The sequence below is a fragment of the Equus asinus genome, chromosome 27 (assembly GCF_041296235.1).
Source record: "Equus asinus isolate D_3611 breed Donkey chromosome 27, EquAss-T2T_v2, whole genome shotgun sequence".
NCBI classification, from domain to species: Eukaryota; Metazoa; Chordata; class Mammalia; order Perissodactyla; family Equidae; genus Equus; species Equus asinus.
Window position 1 is genome coordinate 22,800,486 of NC_091816.1, and position 23,693 is coordinate 22,824,178.

At 39.5% G+C, this 23,693-nt stretch overlaps 1 protein-coding gene across 11 annotated transcripts in view; it reads left to right on the forward strand.

The window, feature by feature from the left end:
- FAT1 (FAT atypical cadherin 1) overlaps positions 1-23,693 on the forward strand; it is a 130,662-nt gene that overhangs the window by 72,145 nt on the left and 34,824 nt on the right. For all 11 annotated transcript variants that reach the window (XR_011498897.1, XR_011498898.1, XR_001400369.3 and 8 more), the window contains exons 4-9: positions 7,572-7,633; positions 10,539-10,868; positions 11,217-11,427; positions 14,101-14,240; positions 18,894-19,169; positions 19,303-19,513. Coding sequence is in view for 6 of the 11 variants with exons in the window: in XM_070500108.1 (XP_070356209.1) it covers positions 7,572-7,633; positions 10,539-10,868; positions 11,217-11,427; positions 14,101-14,240; positions 18,894-19,169; positions 19,303-19,513 (1,230 nt within the window). In the remaining 5 variants the exon portion in view is untranslated. The remainder of the gene's footprint in view (positions 1-7,571; positions 7,634-10,538; positions 10,869-11,216; positions 11,428-14,100; positions 14,241-18,893; positions 19,170-19,302; positions 19,514-23,693) is intronic.

Consider the following 23,693-nt stretch of genomic DNA (forward strand, 5'->3'; position numbering starts at 1 on the left):
GACCTTTCATGAAGGTGCACACGTATTTTACATATATGCACACACCTCTGTGTGTTTTCGTGGTACTTGTCTGAAAGTTGCTTGAGTAATGTTAAATTTTACAGTCTACTCACTGTTGTTCTATTGTAATTGTCCTTAATTTGCTCATTCTTGAAGCACACCGAACGTCCTGGGAGCAATCCTGGCTAAAGTAGTGGTTGCAAGTCAAAGGTAGAAATCACATTTCCAGATCACGGTAGTAACAGCTAGTGAAAAATTACCCCATCCACGAGGAAGACACCCGAGACTTACAGATACTCCTGTACCACCAAATATGGCACAGTCAAAGTTCTTAACTTAGGGAAGAGTAGAGTATATTAAAGTGTTTCAGAAAAATGACTAGGGAGAGTGGTGGGAAATAATATACTTAACGTGCATGCCTACAGTCAAGGGTTAGTTAAAACAGTGCTGTGATTGATGCACTGTTGTGAGAAAGAAGGAGGGTCCTGAGGACTCCTGGCCGAGGAGCCAGGCTGGACGGAGAGAGCCTTCCAGGGCACGTGATGAGTGAGGCTTATATGTGTTCACTGAATAGTTCTGTTGTGTAATCATTATACATATTAAATATGTAATCATCTGTATATTGATAGTCATGTATGTGGGTTAAGAGCTTGGGCTCTGGGATCTGGCAGACTTGGGGTCAGATCTCAGGATGCCATTTACTGGCCTCAGATATCTTTAAACTGAAGATGGTGTCCCAGTAGCTCCCGTATAGGGTTGCTGGCTTACTCATTGAGAATGACATGTGTAAAATGCTTGGCCCAGAGCCGGGTCCTGGGAAGCACACAATTAGCGTTGCCTAAAAGGAAGTAGGAGAGAGTGGTTTAATACTCGTCTCTGCTTTTTAGTATAAGGGCGGTTTCCTTAAATAACTAGTATGCCCCTGAGGACGAGGGCCTTGTCTTGGGCTTCTGTGTGTGTCTCAGAGTGACAGATTTAGGGAAGACATTCTGAAAAATAAATTGAGTAACAATGCAGGCAGAAAAGTGGGTGACTTTGAGCTAGTAAACCTCATGACAACATCATTGCTGCTTGTGAACAGCCATTTCATTTATTAATTTGTAGTCCTTAGCCAAGATAGCATCAGAAGCAAAAAATATAAATGGGTAGAATAATGATTTTTGAAAAGTCATTGTTAAACACGGAGACTCCAGATTTTTAGGTGTTTGGATGAAGTTGTAAACTAACACCAACCAACCTGGTTTCTTCATCACCAGCTGAGCCCAGAGAGATGGAGACCAGTAACAGCGAGGGAGCATTATGGAGCAGTGTCAGCACAGTTAAAATCTTGGAAAGTTGCTTTTTTCACTATTTTGGTTTAAGACGGATGTTTACAGAATTTGGATTTTGATAACAAATAGATTCACTGTTGAATTACTGCTTCACAGTTTAACTACAGAAAACGGTTTTGAATATTGTAGATGTTCAAGTTCTTGGTTTTGACATGTATAATTCGAAATTAGAGACTAAAGGGTCAGAGACGGTTTGTGCCTGTTCAAATTTAAATCAATTTAAAAATTCAGTTCTTCAGTTACACCAGCCACGTTTCCAGTGCTTGGTGGCCACACAGGCTGGGGGCTGCCATGTTGGACAGCACAGTTGTCGAACATTTCCATTGTCACAGAAAGTTTTATTGGGTGGTGCTTTTCTAGAACATATGTTGCTGTGGTTTCTGCATTATTGTAAAATAACCAAAGGATAAAAAAGCCAACATAGTTGTAGGGGTTGGAGGAAAATAGAGTAATGGGAAATGTAAATCAGATGAGCAGAGTTTTTTTTTTTTCTTTCTTGATCTTTCCATCTTCCTCTGTTTATTCTTAAGCTGAATGACTGGACAAGCGTTCAAAGTAAATTTCCTGCCAAGCAGGGTGAACACATGGCCACAGCAGTATTTTTCCTCTGGATCCAGAACCTTTCGTTTTACAGTTTTGGTTCTTAGAAAACTCCTACTACAGGTCACAAGCACTTGCTCTCTCATTGCAGTCGGACCTTAATCCTACTGAGAAATCTTTTTTTTTCATTCTCTAGCTGCCATCTAGTTGTATCTACAGTGCTGATGTTCTGAACCATTTTTGCAGAACCAAAGTCTTCAGTACCTCCTGGGCTTCTCTCATTCTTAATGTGGGCTTCAGACTTTCATGCTCTGAGTTACTGAACTCCCTACTCACCACCTTGCTAAACGGTATTGCGTAAGCAGCTTAATCTCTCTGGGTCTGTGAAAATACTCATTTATTTATTATGGAATAGATATTGTCATATACATATGGAATAAATGAGATAATATATTTAAAAGCCCATAGCACAATAACTTGGCATTTAGTAAGCCAAGTAACAATGAGAGGTGAGGTCATTTGAAATGCAAGATAACTTTTGCTTTGTAACACACCATTCCAAAACTCAGTGGCTTGAAACAACCACCGTAATTTAGTTTGAGATTCTGCTGGGCAGTTCTAGTCTTGTCCCTGCTTGGCTGATCTCTCAAGTAATGTGGTCACTTGGCTGGTTGGCTTGAGGCTGGCTGGTCCTGGATGGGCTTGCTCTTGTTTTGGGTGGTTGGTTGGTTGTATGCTGGGACGACAGAGATTACTAGACTACATGTCATCCAAGGTCAGACTTACTTGGAGTACAGAGCCCTCAGCAGAAGCCCTTGCTTTCTTCCTGTTTTCTATGTCTACTGCAAACTCTAGTCTAACGTCTTATCGTTTTGGGGAGGTAGTCACCTTCTAGCCTTCTTTCTTGTTTCGTGAAAACAAGACTCTGTCTTAATCCTCTTTGCATTCTGAGCAGACAGCACAAAATAGTTGAATGAATACATAACTACAGCCCACCTGGGGGAGCTATGTCACATCATATCTTCGCTCACTAATCCTTTCATTTTCACCTTTATGTGCTCCCTACTTTGCGAAGTCTATTTGACCTCTTGAACTTTGAGAAGTTTGGAGATGGTTTTGGTGTTGATTTGTAAGAAATGTCAGAGTAAAATTTTATGTTGAAGCATTGTAGTTCATCTAACTTTCTCTGTTTTCTTAAATGACTTCTTTAAATGTCTAAAGTGGCATTGAGAGGCCATGGATAGTTTTTCTAATGGTATTCGTCAAACACAGGAAAGTTTGGTTACTTAGCTTTACGTACATTTATGGGGTGAGTGTGTAACTGCTGACTGGTGAGAAGATAGTGTCTGCGGTCTCAGCCCACCTCCATTTGTAAACGTATTGCTCTACAGAATGGGATGTTTTTCCATGACAAAGTTCTTGTCTTTTCCTTTCTATTTTTAATTTAACTGTGCTCTGCAGAAAAGACAGATAAAACACAAAGTTACAAAAGGCAGCACTTGCACACACATTTCACTGCTTTCGCCCACTCTGTTTTATTTTCTAGCTTGCTTTTTTGGACCTATTAAATGAATAATGATTAATTCTAGCTGGTTTCCTTACACTTTATGTAAGTGACAGTTTAGAGTTTATGGAGAGTTGAAATAGCATCATTCAGTGAAGTGTGCAGTGTGGCGTGATGGGGAGGAAAAAAACCCCAAACGCCTCTCATCTGGGCCTGAGGAAAACTAAATTCTAATCCTGCCTTTGATATGACTTACTGGTGACCTTGGAACGATTTAACTTCTCTTTGGTTCAGGCAACTGAGCTTGATAATCTTGAAGGTTTCTCTCCAATTCTGAAATAATGTACTGTTTCTATTAAGTGTATATCTTTCTGGGATTTACTAATAAACATTAAGGATGAGCACAAATGTTTCAGATGAAAGAAATGGATACACTAATTAGGATATTTAATACCTACAAGGTTAAATAACGTGCACTGGGTGTATAGAAAAGGTACACTTTGGACTCATTTTGAAATAGATGTTTATCAAGGAGGCAAGGGGGAAGGATTAGCAGGATTGAGATGTGCAAAATTACAGAGGTGAAAGTGGGTGTGAAATGCACGATGAATTCTCCAGCTAGCTTGGTGTGGCTAGAGAGTGGGCTGTTTCCATAGCGTTTCCATTATGATAAGCTCGCGGTGCATTTGATGGCTGTAACGTAAAGTGTACCTCCAAAGAATGTCCACAGGTTTCCCAGTATTTTCCTGCTTCACAGTATTAGGAAATTCTGTTTTCTCTTCAGGGTTCATTTTGTATGAAAATTCCACAAAAAGGACTATTCTTCTCCTGCTCTCAGGGGTGCACCACCTCATGCCACCCCCTCGTATGTACGTGCACGTCCTCTCCCTGGTTATGGCTTTAGGGCAAAGAAAACACGGTGACGCTTCTCATAGGATTGCTTTTGGTAGGAGTGTTGTGAACCTAGAAAGAAGGGTCTTTTTGTCAGTCTGAAAGATCTTACGTGTCATTTAAATTGCAATAGCCACATGAGGCTAGTGGCTCCTGTATTGGCTAGCTCTGGTCTAGATCTTGTCTGTCTTCCCTTGTTGACAGTTGCTCGTTACATGCCCTCTGTGTTAGGGTGCTGAACAGTCTCCTCTTCCTAGAAGAAATACCTTTCTGAGTCTACTTCCTTCCTCCCTGGCTCTCACTTTATCTTCCCCTCCAAGCTTCTCTGAAGTCCTTGGACAAAGGACTTCTTAAAGAATTCTCTGCCCTGGCTTCTGGGACACATGGTTTGCTTCCAGCCTGTTGCTTTGGGCTTCTTCATGGCTTTCTAAACATTGATGTCCCCTACTTTAATAAGATTGGCCCACCATCTTCTTTTATTTTTTAGTAGGCCCACCCTTCTCTTTATTCATGCTCTTTTCAATACTTGGGGTGTAACCCAAATCTATCTGTCTGCCTCTGACTACTTCTCTGCTCTTCAGCTCTGTGCCTCTCAACATCTGTTCATGCCACCATCAACTAGACCACCTGTGGTGGTACCTGACACATCTTGTCAGGAAATACACATTAAATGGTTTTCTGTTGGCTCATGTGTAAGCTATAAATGTGTACCATTATTTCCAAGTTTAGTGTAGCTTATGTATCTCTCTTACTCTAATACATATTTTAAAGTCTGATCTTTTATACTTTTAAGAAATTCGTGTGGTCACACATTCAAGTATTTTTCGAGGGTAATCGAGAGCGGTGTGGCCAAAACATACAAGGAAGGCAAAGTCTCTGTCTTCATGGGTTTTCAGTGTACAGAAGAAGACTTTTAAATGAGTGACTGTAATGCTGTGGGGTGGTGTGTTATGAGAGAGGAAATATGAAAGCGTGGAGAAGAGAACCCAGCCGTGGGAGCCCAGGTGAGGCCTGTCAGGGGAGGCCTCAGAATGATGTTTAAGCCAAGAGGTGAAGGAGTGGATAGGAATAGCTAGGCTAAAATGGATAAGAGAGGAGCATCAGAATTCACTGCATTTGAATAGAATTAGTGTTCCATTTGAGTTAACAGAGGAGAATTAATTTGAAGTTCGTAGAACTTGAAAGTAATTCCAGACCTAGGAGATGATGTCAGATTTGCTTTTTGGCTTTAAATTGAATTGGTAGTGTGGATGTGGGTCCATCCTTATTAGCAGTCTGGTATGCTGTAAGTAAAATGTAAAGTGTGGAATTTTATTTGCTAATGGATATTTATTTATTTGCTAACAGAATTTTAATGGGTATCTCTATGCAATGAATCATTATGCTCTATAGGAGCTGAATTCTAATTTTCTATGAATATTCCAAACTGTTGCCCCATGTGATGATGTTACTATTGATGACAACTTTTTTTTTCCCCTGGGGAAGATTTGCCCTGAGCTAATATCCATGCCAGTCTTCCTCTATTTTGAGTATGTGGGCTGCCAGCACAGCATGGCCACTAACAGAGCGGCATAGGTCCATGCCCAGGAACCCAGGCCACCAAAGCAGAGCACCCTGACCATACCCATTGGGCCACTGGGGCTAGCCTGAGGGGAACTTTTTGATGGACACATTAGGACAATTAGTTGGGACCAGTTACAGTGATTTCCTGTCATGCAGTCATGCGCCACATAATGATGTTTCAGTCAGTGTTGGACCACGTATAGGATGATGGTCCTATAAGATTAGTACCATATAGCCCAGGTGTGTAGACAGTTTTACCATCTAGTGTTGTGTAAGTGCACCCTATGATGTTTACACAATGACGAAATCGCCTAGTGACACATTTCTCAGAACGTATCCCTGTCGTTAAGTGATGCATGACTGTGCTTGAAGTACTTAAGACCACAGTCAGAAGTGGGTGGTAAACTTTTGATTGGGAAAAAAAAAAAAAGGATTAACTTTAAAAGGTTTTTTCACTAATGAAAATCAAGTTTGTGCCACGTTAAGCAACATTTTCACACCATTAAGCATTCTGAAGCATTTTCCTTAAACCTCTTTTAATCTATAAGTATGGTTTGGGAAAAACCCCCGGATCCAGTTACAGTAAAGTCTTTCGTTGTTCTTATTAAAAAGAGAGCATTGCATCATTGAATTGTGGGAAGATAATGTTGATTTAGATGCTTAGTGACTGTTTAAGAAAAAAAAGTACTTCCAATTAAATGAAAACACAAACCTTTCATTTACAAATTTAGAGAAACAGTTTGAATAGCCTTTAATTGGTAGTTTTGTGAAATTACTTAGGATAATAGGAGAAAATCACTTACAGTGATAAAGTCTATTCTTAAATATGAATTGTTTGACATTTTTCCCTGTGGGAAAACCAGAGAAAGCTGGGCAGGAGAAAGATCAGCCCTGGTAATTGTCTTGCCACATAAGGCAGATCCGATGTCAGATCCACTCACTGGGCACCTGTCTGTTATCAGCACAGGTTCTAGAGGATGTTTTTGTGTTTGGAGGAATTTTGTTTGTATCTTTGGTGAAGTACATGAATATATTTAATCAATGTTAATGGTTTACTAGGTTCCAACAATATGTTGACATTTAGCAGACAGTCATTAAAGTTCTAGAGGGAGACTGAAACTATAGATATTCTAGTTTGATAGAAAAATCAAAGAAATAAAGAATATAGGACTTCTTTGAAGAATCATTTATTTTCTTCTTTTATTAGAAATTAAATGATTCTTATTTGAGCAACATTACCTGGAAAATCATGTTAGTTTTTATAACAGGTCTTCATTTTTGAGGGTCGATGAGTCAAAGGTAATAAATCATAGTCAACATTGTATTTTCCAATGGTTCTTTTTAATGTAGCTATGGAAGTGATTTCTGTCAGTTATTAATCATCTCTGCCACACTTAAAGGAGATAACAGATGAGCATGAAATCCTGGATAACCTATCTCACTTTTTAAAACTTTTCCAACAAAATGTATATTGAAACTACTAAACAAATAGAAAAGTAACTCATTTGAATTTTTCTACTTCATTAATACTGTCATTGATCGAGTGGATTTAAGAACCATTAAAAGGAGAAAGGATAAAGTATGTTATTTGTAAAGAAAATAATTGCCTGTATTAAGCATTTTTTTCTGTCAGAGTAAATTAAAAGTTCGCTGAGACTTTTACGCTCAGAGTGTGGTTTCAATTACAGTACTTTGTAATGGACTTTATTTGTGAGGATTAATGAACTGTTATCATTTTATAGGTCTCATCACAACCACATCCCGGAAACTCGACCGAGAGCAGCAAGATGAACACATATTAGAAGTAAGCGTTTCTTTATTTTTAATTATTTTTAAAATATTATAAGTCTCATGGGAAGGGGCAATCTTGTACATGTTAGCTAGTATTCATAGCTAATGTTCATGGTTCTAACTGTTATGTTAGCTTCAGGTCATTAATAAAAAGAAAGCTGAAGAAATCATTGTGAACATAGTTCATGTCCCTCTTATACCCTGTTCCTGTCCACGGGATACACGACCATTATCATAAGTTCTGTTCTAATTTTTGTACTTTACACATGCACACACACACCAAACGAAACTGAAAACCATATTATTTGAATTTCATCTTCATTTACATAAGTGATATTTTTCTCTGTGCCTCCTGTATCTTTTTCCTCAGTATTATGTTCTTGAGATATATTTATGTTAATATTAATAGATCTTATTCAGCCTTTTTGACTGTAGTTAGCTTGTTTCCAGTTTTTTTTTGCTCTTAAACAGTTGCATTGTTTATGTATTTTAAATGGAATTATATAAAGTTTGTGCTTTTTACAAATTTCTAAAATAACAGTAGGTTGACGTCTGACACGTGCTCATCTGAGATATTCTCTTCTCATAAGGCTCCTCATTCTCGTGGTTAATTTAAAATGCCTTCTAGACCTTGGAAGAGGAGACACAGCTTGTCATTTGCTGGTCGCCTAGTTTCTAGTGGACAGTAAATATGTCGTGGCGAAAGGGATAGGAGTAATTTGGAGGAAGAAGGTAGAGTGTAATGTGGCCTCGGGCCTGCCGAGGCTGCTGGCTGCCATCGCCTGCAAACCAGGACGAGGCTGAGAGAAAAGGCAGCCAGTGCAGAGGGAAGACGGAGCAGAACAAACCTGTGACTCCTGTTGACATTTCTCTGTCACGTGTTAAAGGCCAGTGGTGACTATTAGAGCCAGAACTGGAAAAAGCCAAGTGCTTTTGTTTCATTGTGGATTATCCACACCACTCTCCTATTCTAGAAGTATGGGCAACTGAGAAAATTCAAAACTGTGATTTTTCTTTTTTTTCAGTTCTCTCTTTTTATACCATTGCTGTTCATAATACTGTCTGCTTAATTTCATTTCATCCTTGGTCAGAATTTTCTAACTTTGTCGGTGAGATATTTGGTCCTTCTAGCTATATGGTATGTGTGCGCACGCATGCACATGTACATGTGTGCACCCCTGTCCTGTCCAGAAGAAGTGGTTTCATGGCCACAGTTACAGTTAGTAATTTCTTCATGTGTTATATCTACCGGTTTAGTCCTAAGTTGCAAAATTCCCCTGAATCCATTTTCTTGATGATGGAGCAGAGTTTTGAATTTTTGTTGAGTCACGACGGGGATTGACAGAAGGGGGAATATGGTTCCTGAAGAAAATAGACAGATGGCAAAACATCCAGAGCGGCAGGTTGCACACATTGGCAGCCTGCCCCCGTCCCCTCACCCTAGCTAGCCTGGCACCGCACACCCATTACGGCGTACCTCCCTCCAGAGCCCTCTGTTCTCAATGAGTGTCAAAGTCTGCATGGGAGCAGGTGTAAGACACTTAGGACTTTGGAGATAATATTAAGACATTGATAGGATATAAGAGTGTGTAATTGTTTACATATCTTGTATTTTTTTTGTAGACCTTTTGTGGGGGTCTTTTTGAGGGCCAGTGCTGGCATTGATTGGACTGTCTTAAAGAAGAGAGTGGTTTTCCTCACATGTTAAAAGCTGTGTTACTGGCTCCTGGTTCTTGGACCCAAACTTAGGATCAACTTGGTGATGAATATTAAAAAGCATAGCGTTGGTTCTGTTTCTTTTATGTTTTTCCTAAAGATCATATAAAAAACTGAAAAGGAAATGTTTTGAGAGGTTAAAATTAAACTAGTAATTTTTATTTTGAGAGTTGGGGAATCCTGTACTTTAAGTAAATCAACTGCTTTACTTAAATACTCTTGACACGTTCCTTCAGGGCACATTCCCACTGTTATCACTAACAGGATTTATACCTACCTTCTTCAAAAGGAAAAGAGTTCCGCAGAAAATGTCAGCCCACTGTAATGCTTGTAGTATTACAGTAGTTAATTTGGGAGAATCTGGGTGAGGGGAGAGTAACTATTACTAAGGTCATTACTTTTCATGTCCACACTGGAGTAAAAAGGGACATTTGATCTAGGATGAAATTACCTCTTATGCATATAGAAGCGTTCATTGGGGGCAGTCCTCTAGAATCTCTGATCTTTATTGCTAAATTGAATACATGAGTAATTTACTTAGAATGAAAGTGATTTTATATATCTTTGACTGAAAATCTTAAATAAGTTGGTCTTAAATTTAAATGTTTATGTCCACCCTACTCAACATGGAAAACCTCTGTACAAGAAAAGAGCCAAACGAAATAAAATGATTACCGGTAGATTAAATGGCATTCTACTTAACATAGATTTTAAATTGATGAGTTAGCTTATTTTATTGATGAAACTTAAAAACGAGTTTTTTAATACAGTGTGTGGAGATTTTATTTTAAAGTATATAGAGTGTATATTATTTTGAAGAGGACTTGAAATATTTAAAAGCAAAATCTTCATGTACCTCTTCCTTTTAAAAAGATTAAGTTTTTGATAGCTTAGCATTTTGATGACGTTCACGTTACAGTTACAGTGGGGTGAGGAAGAGAGCTGGTGTGAGGAGAGAGCAGGGCTCACAGCCGAGTCTTTCTCAGCCCTCGCCCCCCCCTCCCTGAGTCCCTATGTGAAAATGTGGTGGTTGCCTCTGCACAGGGCTGTTGTCAGAATGAAAGGAGAAGGTATGGGCCATAATCTTGTGGGAACTGTAGAGGTTCATACAAATGCTCATTATCATTATTAGGAAGAAGATCATCACTTTTTATATAGTATGATTTAAAAACATTTGTTGATCTGTTACATTGCAAAAACAGGTAACTGTAACAGACAATGGTAGTCCTCCCAAATCAACCATTGCAAGAGTAATTGTGAAAATCCTGGATGAAAATGACAACAAACCTCAGTTTCTGCAAAAGTTCTACAAAATCAGACTCCCAGAGCGGGAAAAACCAGAACGAGAAAGAAACGCCAGGCGCGAGCCACTCTACCGTGTTATCGCCACAGACAAAGATGAAGGTCCCAATGCAGAAATCTCCTATAGCATCGAAGATGGAAATGAGCATGGCAAATTTTTTATTGAGCCCAAAACTGGAGTGGTTTCCTCCAAGAAGTTTTCTGGAGCTGGAGAATATGATATTCTTTCGGTGAGTGAAGATTCTGGTCTTTGAATTTCTTATATACTTTGACTATTAATCTAGTCGTATGTCTCTTCTCTTATAACTTTTCAGTAAATAGCCTCAGTATTCATGACCTAACAGTGGGAAGTATGAGTTTGCTTTTCCCTTTCCAACTGTCAGTCCAGTTAGTATTCATGTTGAGTGTCACTCTTGAAGAGGTCACTCTTTTTATCAAGCATTAAACATGTAGAATATGCAAATACAGATATGAAATATTTGAAATTGATTCAGTTTAAGACCAAAGCAATCCATGCTTCAGTTATGCGGCATCCTTTCTAATTGGCTGTTTTTATTCCCTTTGCCTATATTTTATAGATTAAAGCAGTTGATAATGGTCGCCCCCAAAAGTCATCAACCACTCGACTCCATATTGAGTGGATCTCCAAACCCACACCATCCCTGGAGCCAATTTCGTTTGAAGAATCGTTTTTCACCTTTACTGTCATGGAGAGTGATCCAGTTGCTCACATGATTGGTGTCCTGTCTGTCGAGCCTCCTGGCATACCTCTTTGGTTTGACATCATTGGTAAGCATGCCTCCTAGTTCTCATTGTGCTTGTATAGGTCACACCGAGGAGAACCTGTCTACGGTTTCCTGATTTTGTGCATATCTCAGATTTTAAAATTGGAAGGAAGAACTATAAGTGGAGACTTTCTATTAAACTGCAGCATTTTGACTGCAAAATTTTTCATATTATCTAACGTATATTAAACTTGTTTAAAATAAGTGCTCTGGGGCTGGCCCAGTGGTGCAGCAGTTAAGTTCACATGCTCTGCTCCTGTGGCCCGGGGTTCACAGGTTCAGATCCCAGGTGTGGACCTGCACATTACTCATCAAGGCATGCTGTAGCAGCATCCCACATACAAAGTGGAGGAAGATTGGTTAGCTCAGTGGCAATCTTCCTCACACAAAAAGAAGATTGACTACACATGTTAGCTCAGGGCCTATCTTCCTCACCACAAAACAGACAAACAAACAAAAAGGTACTCTATGTTACCATATCATTAATATAAAAATAATGTTTTTAAAAGTGCATCAAGGAGCTACAGAGAAATCTAAATGTTTTGGTCCAGAAGCACAGCTTCTTAGTTTTTCCTTCCTGATATGTAACACATGGCACTTTACTATTTTTAGTGAATGTGATTTGAATGGTTAAAATAACTATGCCTATGTGACTGTCGCATGTTAGTATTTTGTAGGGAATAAGCTTACAAATTTCACTTGTATAACTTAAAAACGATAGTGTCAACTATGGCTTTTTAAGTTTTATTTACCTTGTTTTCAATAGGAAGCAGGGTTTGCTAGATTAAATCATCCTGTGATAAAAATTACATGCCTAAGCTGATTCTTTTTGTTCCATTTTTTTTTGTCATTGAATTTAGCTTAGACATGGAATGTGATACCTTATTCTCCAACATACTTAAAAAAAATTTGCGGAGCCAGCCCTGTGCTGTAGTGGTTAAGTTCTCATGCTCTGCTTCAGTGGCCTGGGCTTTGCACGTTTGGATCTTGACTGGCACCGCTAATCAAGCCACACTGTGGCAGCATCCCACATAAAATAGAGGAAGATTGGCACAGATGTTAGGTTGGGGCCAATCTTCCTCACACACAGACACAAAAAATTATGTCAGACTTTGACATCTTAGCTTGTTTTATTCTATTCACACTATTTTAATTATAAGGATATTGAAGATCAAAAGTATGTATCGTGATTCATCACTGGTTCTGTCAACTTCGTATTCCTTTTCCCTTGTCCACCCCTTAGCCACCCTACCCCCAAGTGCTGTGTCAGCAGGTTGAAGCTGATGGCACATAGGCTACAGGGACCGCCGGCTGCAATTGGTACACGCATTATCCCTTGAACTTGCACCCTAGACAGGCCATTCTCCCAAATTTGGTCATTATATGAAACTGTTGATGTCTTCAACATCTGTGTTTAGTTTTAGGAATAAAAAAAGATTATTTTCCTAGCTAACTACAGTCAGGATAGTTGCTTTGCGTTTTGTTAACTCCTGTTGCATTTCAGATGAGCAGGCTGCTGCTGGCCAGTGTGTCCTTCACCGGTTAATTCTGACTGCGTTTGGAACCAGTTTGATTGATGGCTCTCCCTTGTTCTGTGCTTGCCTTCCATGCTTGCTTGCTTCCTTTTGGCTGTGCCAGGAGACACACTTGCTAGAGAAGTGTTTTACATCTTTCAGATGACTTGTGACCTGAACTGTACAGCAGAAGGTATCTGCTGAGATCACATAATTTGCCTCAGATTATGAGATCTAAAATGAAAGCATCAATTTTTACAAGTTTTTTGTTTCCAGTGACTGTCTTTCATTGCTTTTCCTTTTTGTGGTGTGCACGTGGTCCCCCATTCCAGTTGCAAGCATAATCTTTTTCATACATCCCGAGATCTTTGGTTTTAGGTTTAACTAAACACTCTGTTTTCTGTGTGCATTTTTTGTTTTCTGGGTAGATTTAGTAATAGAAGTTCATCATGATATTAAGCCTTTGTTTTCATTCCATTTCAATTCATTGATATAAGTATCTCAAGTTCACTCGAGTTGAAAAGAGAGTTTTATGGAGAATATAATTGAATGCATTTGGATAATGTTAGTAGCACAGAAACTTTTGCCTCATTAAGCTTTTTGTGTTTGACAACAATGGGAAAAAATTTCACAGTGTGTGAGAGTCAGGACTAACTGATGTTAACTAGCACTATTATTTTCAAAGTTAACATTTGTTTTTAGTAGTTATTTTATTAGGGCTGTATGTTCAAAGTGTCACAAAAAATTTTTGTGAGTAAACTTTTAAATGGCCAATTTTGGTTCCTAAATGATGTCTTAGATAGCTCCTGAGATATAAATGAAAGAGAAATTCGGAACCCTTGAAAAAGCAAATTGAAAGTAATTCATTGGCAATGTTGGCAGTGTTTTTCTGTTTTCAGCGTTGCTTTCTTGCTTCCTCTCAGTTGGTGGCTTCCTTGACAATTATGGCTCAACTTTGCCTTAATAAGCATTGTCTTTCGAATTGCCCCTTCTTTTCTTGTCTTGCAAAATGAAAGCTCCTTGGAATCACCTTGGTCCAATATATCAGAAGGTTTTCTGTTGTTTTTTTAAATGCCATTAAGAGTTAGAAAGCCACAAAATAAATGACAGATTTTCATCCTTTCATCTGTTTTTACTTTTCTATTTGTCCTAATTTAAACTAGGTGGCAACTATGAGAGTCACTTTGATGTGGACAAGGGCACCGGAACCATCATTGTTGCCAAACCTCTTGATGCAGAACAGAAATCAAACTACAACCTCACAGTCGAGGCTACAGATGGAACCACCACTATTCTCACTCAGGTGAGTGAGTGACTAATGATGTATTTGTTGGAGGAGGACTGACGTGACATTCCGATGCTGCTGCAAATCCCGATTTAGGTTTTGCATGTAATTAACAAGTTTTGAAAATTTTGAAAGAAGACTATGAAAAAAACACAACATGTTATGCCATCAAAATCTTTTAATTTTGTACTCATTTTGAACTTTATTAGTATCAAGTGTATCACTGTTGAGGATGAATTGTCCAAATCATTTTCATTAAAGCTGGTTAAAGTGATTAATTATCTTTTAAATCACTTTTTCCAGATTTTTTCCCCCTTGGCTACCTTAACTAGGGCTGTGTAAAATAACTGATACAATTGTTCTAATAATTGCTTTAACATCTTTGTTTGTTCCTATCTGATGATTAAGAGATGGCCAGATTGTTGGGATTTGAACTTTAAATGTTCAAACTCTATAAATTAAATTTGGATTCTCTTCTTTCTTATTAATTCTCTTTGATTCTCAGTGTGGGCTGTTTGAGAATTTGTTGAACACCTGTTAGGTGCCAGGTATTGTTCCAGAAGCTGAACAGAGGAAAGAAAATCCTGGCCTCTTGGAACCCACATTAGAATGGCGGAAGCTAAAAGCTTATGTGTAATCTACTATATCTGAAAAGTGAAAGGAAGAAATGAGATTTTAGAGAATAAAATACTTCTGAAGTCCACTTTTCTGGCTTTAGATTATACTGTTTTAAATCTTCAATGAGACAGATGATCTGCTCATCATTTTCATTGAAGAATAAAAAATCTATGTCTTTTCAGTGCATAAACAAATAGATAATTTAAAGCCAGTTGCGAAAAGACCTTATTCCTTTCTCCAAATGCTTGTGATTTTTATTGTATTTAGAAGTGATAAATGTACCATGCTTTGGGGTCATTTTGAGATTGTCATGTAAAAGTTCTAGTACAGTATTAAAATTTCCATTTTGTCAGTAACTGTTGTCATTGGAGAAGCTAGACTTTAGAGCATGAAAACGAGAATGAAAACATCAAGAATTGTAATAAATTTAACAGGGTAATTCTGAAATGTTTAAAGACTATAACTGTCTGTAGACCAGTTCAAATAATCCACTAACCAGAAATCTAGGAAAAGGAAATAATGAATAGAAATGGCCCTCTGTGCCAAGTGTTCTCATTACTAAAGATGATGTATCTACCTGTAGCATTTATCACTTATTACAGAAGTCAATAATCAGCAATGTACCCCTTCCTCAGTAACTGTAGTTTTATACGGTTAAAAGTTTAGTATGAAATACAGTGTAGATTGACTAAAATTCCTATAAAACTCAGGAAATATATTCTAGTCTTCCTTTCTCAGGGGTACAGAATATCTTAAATTCAATGCCTCATTTATACTTCTGTAAATTATTTTTTTGAGTCTTTACAGAGGGTCTTGATAATATCCTAATGAATTGCTTGCAGAGAGAGACAGAGAATGGATACAGAGCATGGGGTGACCTGTTAAGATGTGGGACAAAGGGAACATCGGTAATTAGGTTTCACTTTGCAGGCTGGGGTGAGAACAGAGAGGGAGGAATCTGGGTGGGAGCAGAGCAGCAGATACCACCTGAAGAGAGACTCTGAGATCAGAACCCGGTTGATAGGGCCCTGGAACACAGCAGGGTGGATTCAGGTTTGTAGGTAACACTGAGGAACCATCAGAGCAGGTTTTGCTGCATCGAGGTCGGCAGTCACAGCAGATGCTGTGTTTGCAGTTTGGAGAGCATTGTCGCAGAAGCCAAGGTACACCCTCCACAGAGATGGGCAGTGGCAGGGTCATCATGTAAGTGCCAGTGCTGTGTCGAAACAGCTCGTCTTGCCTTCCTGTCCTGCTGTTTTCAGCTGAGGCTGCTGACCGGTATGAATTCAAGTCCCTTTCCTTTATCTGGTGTCTCAAGATAACTTACAAATCCAGTGAACATTGTTTTCTTGGAAACAGCTTTGCTTTCATGTCTTCCTTCTGTTTCTCTCGAGCATCAGCATCTCATACTCTGGAGCGGGCCCTTGGGTTTGAATCTCTGCTCTGCCTCTTACCACTGTCTGTGGGCAAGTGGCTGTAACCCACTGTGCTGCTTCCATTTTCTCATCTGGAAAAGGGACACAGTGATTTTGCCCTCGTGGGGTGCTCCTGAGGGTGAAGTGAGATAACATACAGGTGCTTGCTCCTGAAGCCCTCTGAGGCTGTCACCCAGCGAGCGTTCACAAAGCGTTTGCTGCTGCCCATCAGCACTGGTTTGGGCTCTCGTCCGCCCCTCCTTGACACTTGCGTCACCTTCTTGTCTCCGTTCTGTATCCCTGCAATTCGTTGTGCCCGGCCTGCTACCAGAATGGTGTGCCAGTTGGGAAGAGGAGCACAGGTGCATTTCTGCTGATCGACAGGTTCCAAGCGTCCAGGATGTGTAGTTAGTTCTCCAGCCTCTGCTTGGGAGTCAAGGCTGCATATTCGATCCCACGTGCTCCCTGCTCCTTTACTTAATATCCTCTAGTTCTAAGTCCTGCCCTCAAGTCTCTAGGAGATAGGATGTTCGATGCCACCCCTTGGCTTCCTGTCTTTGATGAGCTCTTCCCACTACCCCAACATACGTTCATCTGCTAACCTCAGACCTACGCAAGCAAAGCCTTACCTAACGCTTCAAAAGCCTTCTGAACATCCCAGACCATCTCAGGGCTCCTAAAACCTTGCTTGTCATTGTGTGAAGCCTCATTAGGCTTTTGCGTGTGTGAGACATTGCCCGATGGGGTAGAATGCATCCTGAGGAACGGGGGCTGTCATACACCTGTTTTAACCCTCAGTCATATGTAGGCAAGTGCTGAGCATGTGAGTGCCTAATGATATGTTTCAGTTGAATTGCCTTGTCAGAAATGGTTGCTTTCACTCTGACTGTCCCCATTTAGTTGTGGTTAATCTTGGAGCAGGATTAAACTGTCTCTCCCCAACTTCTGTCACACTCCATGAGAAAATATTTGTAAATTTATAGTGAAAATGAATATATAATCTAACTTATAGAAATCAGGTTTATAGCCATCCCTTCTGGATCATCATTGACCTTTCAGTGAGGCATCTATAATTTTAGATTTTTATTTTATTTTTTTCCTTTTTCTCCCCAAAGCCCCCCGGTACATAGTTGTATATTCTTAGTTGTGGGTTCTTCTAGTTGTGGCATGTGGGACGCCACCTCAGCGTGGCTCGATGAGCGGTGCCATGTCCGCGCCCAGGATTCGAACCAATGAAACCCTGGGCTGCCTGCAGCAGAACGCACGAATTTAACCACTCCTCCATGGGGCTGGCCCCCATCTGTGGTTTTAAATGTTTACATAACTTTCACATAAAACCATTTTGTGGTTTGGGGAATGCATTTTGTGTTCCTGTAAAGTTTACTGTTACAAATCCATCACTGATGTGTTAGTGTCCTGTGAGAACACTGGTGTAGTCTTCATGGAAAGGCCTCTAGGGGCCAGCCCAGTGGTGCAGTGGTTAAGTTTGTGCTCTCTGCTTGTGCACCCCAGGGTTCGCAGGTTCAGATCCCAGGCACAGACCTAGCACCACTCGTCAAGCCATGCTGTGGTGGCGTCCTACATGGAATGTAGAGGGAGATTGGCACAGATGTTAGCTCAGTGACAATCTTTCTCAAGCAAAAAGAGGAAGATGGGCAACAGATGTTAGCTCAGGGCCAGTCTTGCCCACACACAAAAAAGAAAGTCTTCTAGTTCATAAGCCTGCACCGGTGTGGTTAACAATTTACCTATACCTTCCTGGGACTTTGGGCTCCTGTGCCATTTGGATTAGTGAACCCCTCATTCCATATGAGCCAACGAAGCTCACATTTCTTGTTCATAACTGTGAACCATCTTTTATAATCAGGAGTGATTTCCATTGTGCCTTGTCCATGTATGTCTTTTCAATCTGAAAATTAATCTTTACTGTCAAAGTTTTTTTTTTTTTTTAATTTTAGCTTAGTACTGAGTTTTTTAACATCTACTTTTTTTCCTCTAAGGTTTTTATTCTATGTTGACATGTTTAAGAGAGTTTATCTTGTCAATGTACTTAAATTGCTTTTAGGAATTGAATGTTTACTATTTATATGAAGGTTTTGTGATCACAAAAATATAATAAGAATTTTAAAGCACATTTCTAGTTTTTGTTTTTATGCATATAAAAAGTCTATTGGTAGGAATTTGGAGTCTCAAAGATTAGAAGAAGAAAGCATCTAGCAGCAACATCAACTCAATAGCTGGTAATTACAGATCCAAATCTGATATAGGAAACTAGTCTTCTTTAAATCCTGGTAAAGTAACTTCTCCGTTATCTTTACATGAGTAATCTAGAAATACCTCTTCAGTGGAGACCTAAGAGATCTCAGAAAGAAGTGTGTGGAAAGTGTTACATTTTCTCCCCAAAGTTAGTCTCAAGAATTTAGAAAGGTCTTCATTATCTTACTTGTATATGTAATATATCAATGAGAAAATTTAGTTATTTTTGATTCTGGGTTTTTGTTTCTTCTGTTTCTCATATTTGTATTTTATTTTGCTAAAAAATCAATTGTTCTCACTGTGCATCTGATTTTTCCCCCCGATTCTTTATGAAAACATCATAATTAGGAATATTATCATGAGAGTCATTTTGTCATCGCAGGTCTTCATCAAAGTAATAGACACAAATGACCATCGCCCTCAATTTTCTACTTCAAAATATGAAGTTGTTATTCCTGAAGACACAGTGCCAGAAACGGAAATTTTACAAATCAGTGCTCTGGATAAGGATGAGAAAAACAAACTGATCTATACTCTGCAGAGTAGTATCGATCCGTTGAGTCTCAAGAAATTTCGTCTTGATCCTGCGACTGGCTCGCTCTATACTTCTGAAAAACTTGACCATGAAGCCATTCACCAGCACGTTCTTACAGTCATGGTACAGCTTTCTGCTCATTCGCCTCCCACCCCACCCGTTGCTTTCTGATGGGTTTTGTATGTTTGAGAGTGATGATTTTTAATCATTTGTAAGGAAAACCCCAACGGGATTGATAATGGGTTGATTCTTTCAGGTACGAGATCAAGATGTCCCTGTAAAGCGCAACTTTGCAAGGATCGTTGTCAATGTCAGTGACACGAACGATCATGCGCCGTGGTTCACGAGTTCCTCCTACGAAGGGCGGGTTTATGAGTCAGCAGCTGTCGGCTCAGTCGTGTTGCAGGTTACAGCTCTGGACAAGGACAAAGGGAAAAATGCTGAAGTATTGTACTCCATCGAATCAGGTATTTTTGGAGCACTCTAGATTTCTACCTTGTTAAAAAGTATACTTCTTATCTAAAATTTGTTCCAGATGTTGAAACATTTCTGTGTATCACTGTAAAAATTGCTTAAATTGATCTTCAGCTCCCATTTTACGTGTTAGGAGAAAGAGGATTTTTTTCTAAACTTTTAACCCATTAGAAAGCAAAGAGAGTCCTAAGTAAGTTTGGGTTAAGTTCTTGGAGATTCACAATATTAGCGTAATTCAAGGCTCTGAAAAGTCCTGCAGTAACGAAAACTTTATTTCACCAATTTAGTATTTCCAAAATTGTTTTAACCACACAATGATTTTCCTCCATAATAATCTGTTAATTATGGAACGCTATGAGGAAAACAGTAGCCTAGTCATTGAATGTTTTACTTTTAGTCAGAGAGTATTTTCTCTTGGGCAGAGCAGGAAATTCCAGGACGCAGTGCTGACTCCTCCAGCTCTAATTGGGTTAGATCTCATAAAGAGGGTGTCATGCCCCTCCTGCCCCTTCCAGGTTTAGATGTTCTGTCCCTTTCACTCCCAAGCGCCTTTGACGGTTGTGTTTCATTCGTGGAGCTGGGTTGTTGCAGTAGGCCCCAGGTTGGTGCTAGGCCTTGAGGAAACGCTGACAAGGCTAAGGGCTCTGCTGCAGTGGGGCCAGAGGCAACAGGGTGAGGAAGCCCAGCTGAAACTATGGGCCTAGACAGTTGTAGGTATGATTTACAGGAGGTCACCTTGCTTTGAGACTTTCCCTCCTTGTGCCGAACACTATGAATAAGTAATTAAATATCAAGAAGGCAGCTTCCATTTTTCCATTTTTCTCGGTGCTCTTGTCACAAAGAATATAGTCTCTTTCATTCTTTTGTCTTTATAATGATTTTAGAGTATTGTGATTGTCCACTTGACTTTTTTTTTAATAAGTCCATACTTCTGCGTATTGAGAAATTGTGTCTTTCCTGGGCATTAAAATTGCCAGAGGTGTAAATAGAATAAAAAGCTGAGCAAATGGAGAGCAATTTAAAAAAAACAATGCTTAATGTATTTTATGTGGTTAAACTATTTTTATTTCTTAATATATTTGAAGTTTCATTTATTTCCCTGAAAAGGACCAAATTCAGTCCATTGCTCACAAGTAAGATCTCATATACAGCCCGTGTTTGCAGGGTTAAAATGTACTACAGTGTAGTTAGTGCCCTGACGAGATGAAGGTTTTTCCACTGGTTCAGAAATTTAGCTGTTAAAAAAACACAGCATTCCATTTTTGCATGCCTGAGCACTCCAGTAAAATAATTTTCTCATAGACAAACTGACTGGGTCTGTGTAGGAGAAAATGTGAAACTTTCCCTTAGCTTTCACATAATTTTCAACAACTGGGTGTTTAAAATATGACTGTTGGTGCCTCGCTAAAGGCGTGTGCATTCTTTGAATGTTCCCGGTGACTGACGGATTAGTGATTTGGTATTCCAGGAATGGCACTGTATTTCCACTCAAAGAATAGAGAATGCCAAGGGCCTATTCTGATAGAAAACTTAGACTTTGAAGAAGATACTTTTATGGATTTGGTAGTATAAAAATTGTGCTAAGCAATTACTTTATAGGAAATGAGTCCTATTAAAAGGCAGCGGAATTGTGTGTGTGAAAAATCCATTGGAATAGCTGGATCTGTGAAAGGTCATACAGCCTTTCATTTAACAGTTTTGTTCCTAGTCACCTGCTCCTAATTTGTGTCAGATTACATTTAATAAAGTTCAGAAGACTAGTTATAAAAATTCAGGCTGTAACACTGCATGTTTAATTAGCAGCAATTTATTGAGCAAAAGGTTTGGTCTGATGAGGAGTCTTTAGGGAAAAAGGAATTAATTAAAGGATATTTTCAGTAACAATTGAGTTACATGCTTAGAGATACAACAGCACTATACTCTGGGCTATATGGTGTTTTCTTCTCTTTGTCTTTTGAAAGTACAGATTATTGTGACTTCAAAACTCGTATCGCTAGAAATAGAAGACACTCAGTAAACATACTTAGTGACTAGAATTGGTTTTCTTCCCCAAACTTAGTTTAAATATAGTTGCAGTTGAAACTTGATAGGAATTGCTATACTGTCAGGCAGTCAGCATCTTACTGAGCATCCATAGCATGTCCATCGTGGGAAGAAGCAGATTCCTGTGCACAGCTCTCCAACGTGCCCTTTGGGGTGTATGTGTGTAATATAGTCGTGGCTAATGAGCGCAAATTCACGTGCTTGTCCAGAGAATTGCCTTGTTCAAATAGAGAGAACAATTTCACGCTATTTAGAAACCACCAGTGACCTCCAGCTAAAAGAATGACGAAGCCTGAACCTGTTATATACGTGTCCCACTGCCCTGTTGATTCGTTCATGAATACCATACGTGCATTTCAGTATTTGGTAAATGTGCCTATTGCTGGATGAGACAGGGGCACGTCCAAGCCACTCAGCAGCCTTCAGTGTGATTCCACATAAACATGCTGTTGCTTTCCCATCTGCAAAGGCAATGGTTTCTGCCTTAGTAGATATGTATGTGGGATCCAGATATTAATTGACTAGTTGGGTTCTTGTTTAACCTTCTGGTTATCAGTGACGAGCTCAGAGCTGTCTTAATCAAAGTCCAGGTACTCCACGTAATAAAGAATGTTTCTGAATTTCACACAACTGATAAGTTTTTTCAGATTCCTAATTAGTCAGTACACTTTCCTTTTGCAGATACTTTTATAGGAAGTGCTTAATCTAACAGATGGTTGTTGGTAGTAATAAACATATAAATTCAGAAAAACAAAACCAAATAGAAGTGTAAATATAGTGCCTTAATGAATGTATTAATTTTTTTCATGCTGCTCATCAGCCTGTCTGGTATTTAATTCTTTCACTTTTCATACATGTGTAAAAGTCATTTCATTCAACAAATATTTACAGAGTGTCTCCTACGTCTCAAGCATTTTTCTAGGCACAGGTGATAAAATAATGAACAAAACAAGGCATGCTTAAATGGAGCTGATGTTCCAGTGAGAGAACAGATAAAAGAACAAGGTTGCAATACGTGCTATAAAGAAAAAACGGGACAGAAATAGCCATTCTGAACAGGGAGAGCCAGGAAGACCTCACCATCACATTCTCTAAGCAGGGAGCATTTGGATAAAATGTGAACGAATGGAAAAGCAATGAGAATAGCTGGGGGAAGACTGTTCCAGGAAGGGAACCACCAAATATGGTGGTCTTGAGATGAGAATATGCTTGCCCGATTGAAGAGCAAGGAGGAGGCCGCTGTGACCAGAGGGCAGGGAGCAAGTCGTGCAGAAAGCAGTGTGTTCCAACACCACCAGCCTGTTTCAGTGCAGATAAAATCCATTTGTTCCTCCACTTGAGGGCTTGCATATTGGAAGCTATAAGATTTCACTATACAAAATAAAACAGATGCGTATAGATGAATGAATATAATATATGGTAGGTCAGCTGCTTTATTAGTGCAGACATAGGAAAGTCCAAGGGGTGGGGATGAAGACAGTTGTCCAGAGGTTTCCATAGTCTCCTGTATCGGTCCAGGCAATCAGTCAGTTTTGGAAGGTGAGGTGATGCACAGGTAGGATGAGAAAGGTCCTTAGAGTTTTGATGGCTGATTAAAACACAATGAGAGAGAATCTGGGATCATTGACTCTCATGGAGACAGGCTGGAAATTAGGGTCTGCACGGCCTGGCAGAGGCAGCAGGACCCCACTTCTGGTCGAGGGTTCAGCTCAAAGCTTTGGGGCCTGGAGAAGGCCTGGGCCTCTGCCCTGTTGTGGCCTGAGGGACTGCCTTGTGGCCTAGATGTAGAGCCAGGCAGACTTAATGAAAACCAGGCAGGGTCTGGCCTCAGAAAAAATCATCATGGAATTTTGGAAAATGTATCAAAGGAAGGAAATGAAGGCTGTAGAGGAAGTGTTTACAAGTAATGATGTGGAGAAAGAAGTGCCTGGTTAATCCCCTGGTTTGCAAATCATGCTAAGCAATTCTGGTCCATGAAATGCCACACTCGATTGCAAACCTTGAGGAAAACGGGATTTGAAAAAGTATTTAAGTGGCAAGTCAACTTTATTTTGGGTAAGTGTAATAGTTCATTTGGGGAAAATCAATTCAATTCTGTGACTAGAATAATGGATTCTGGACTCCTGTTTA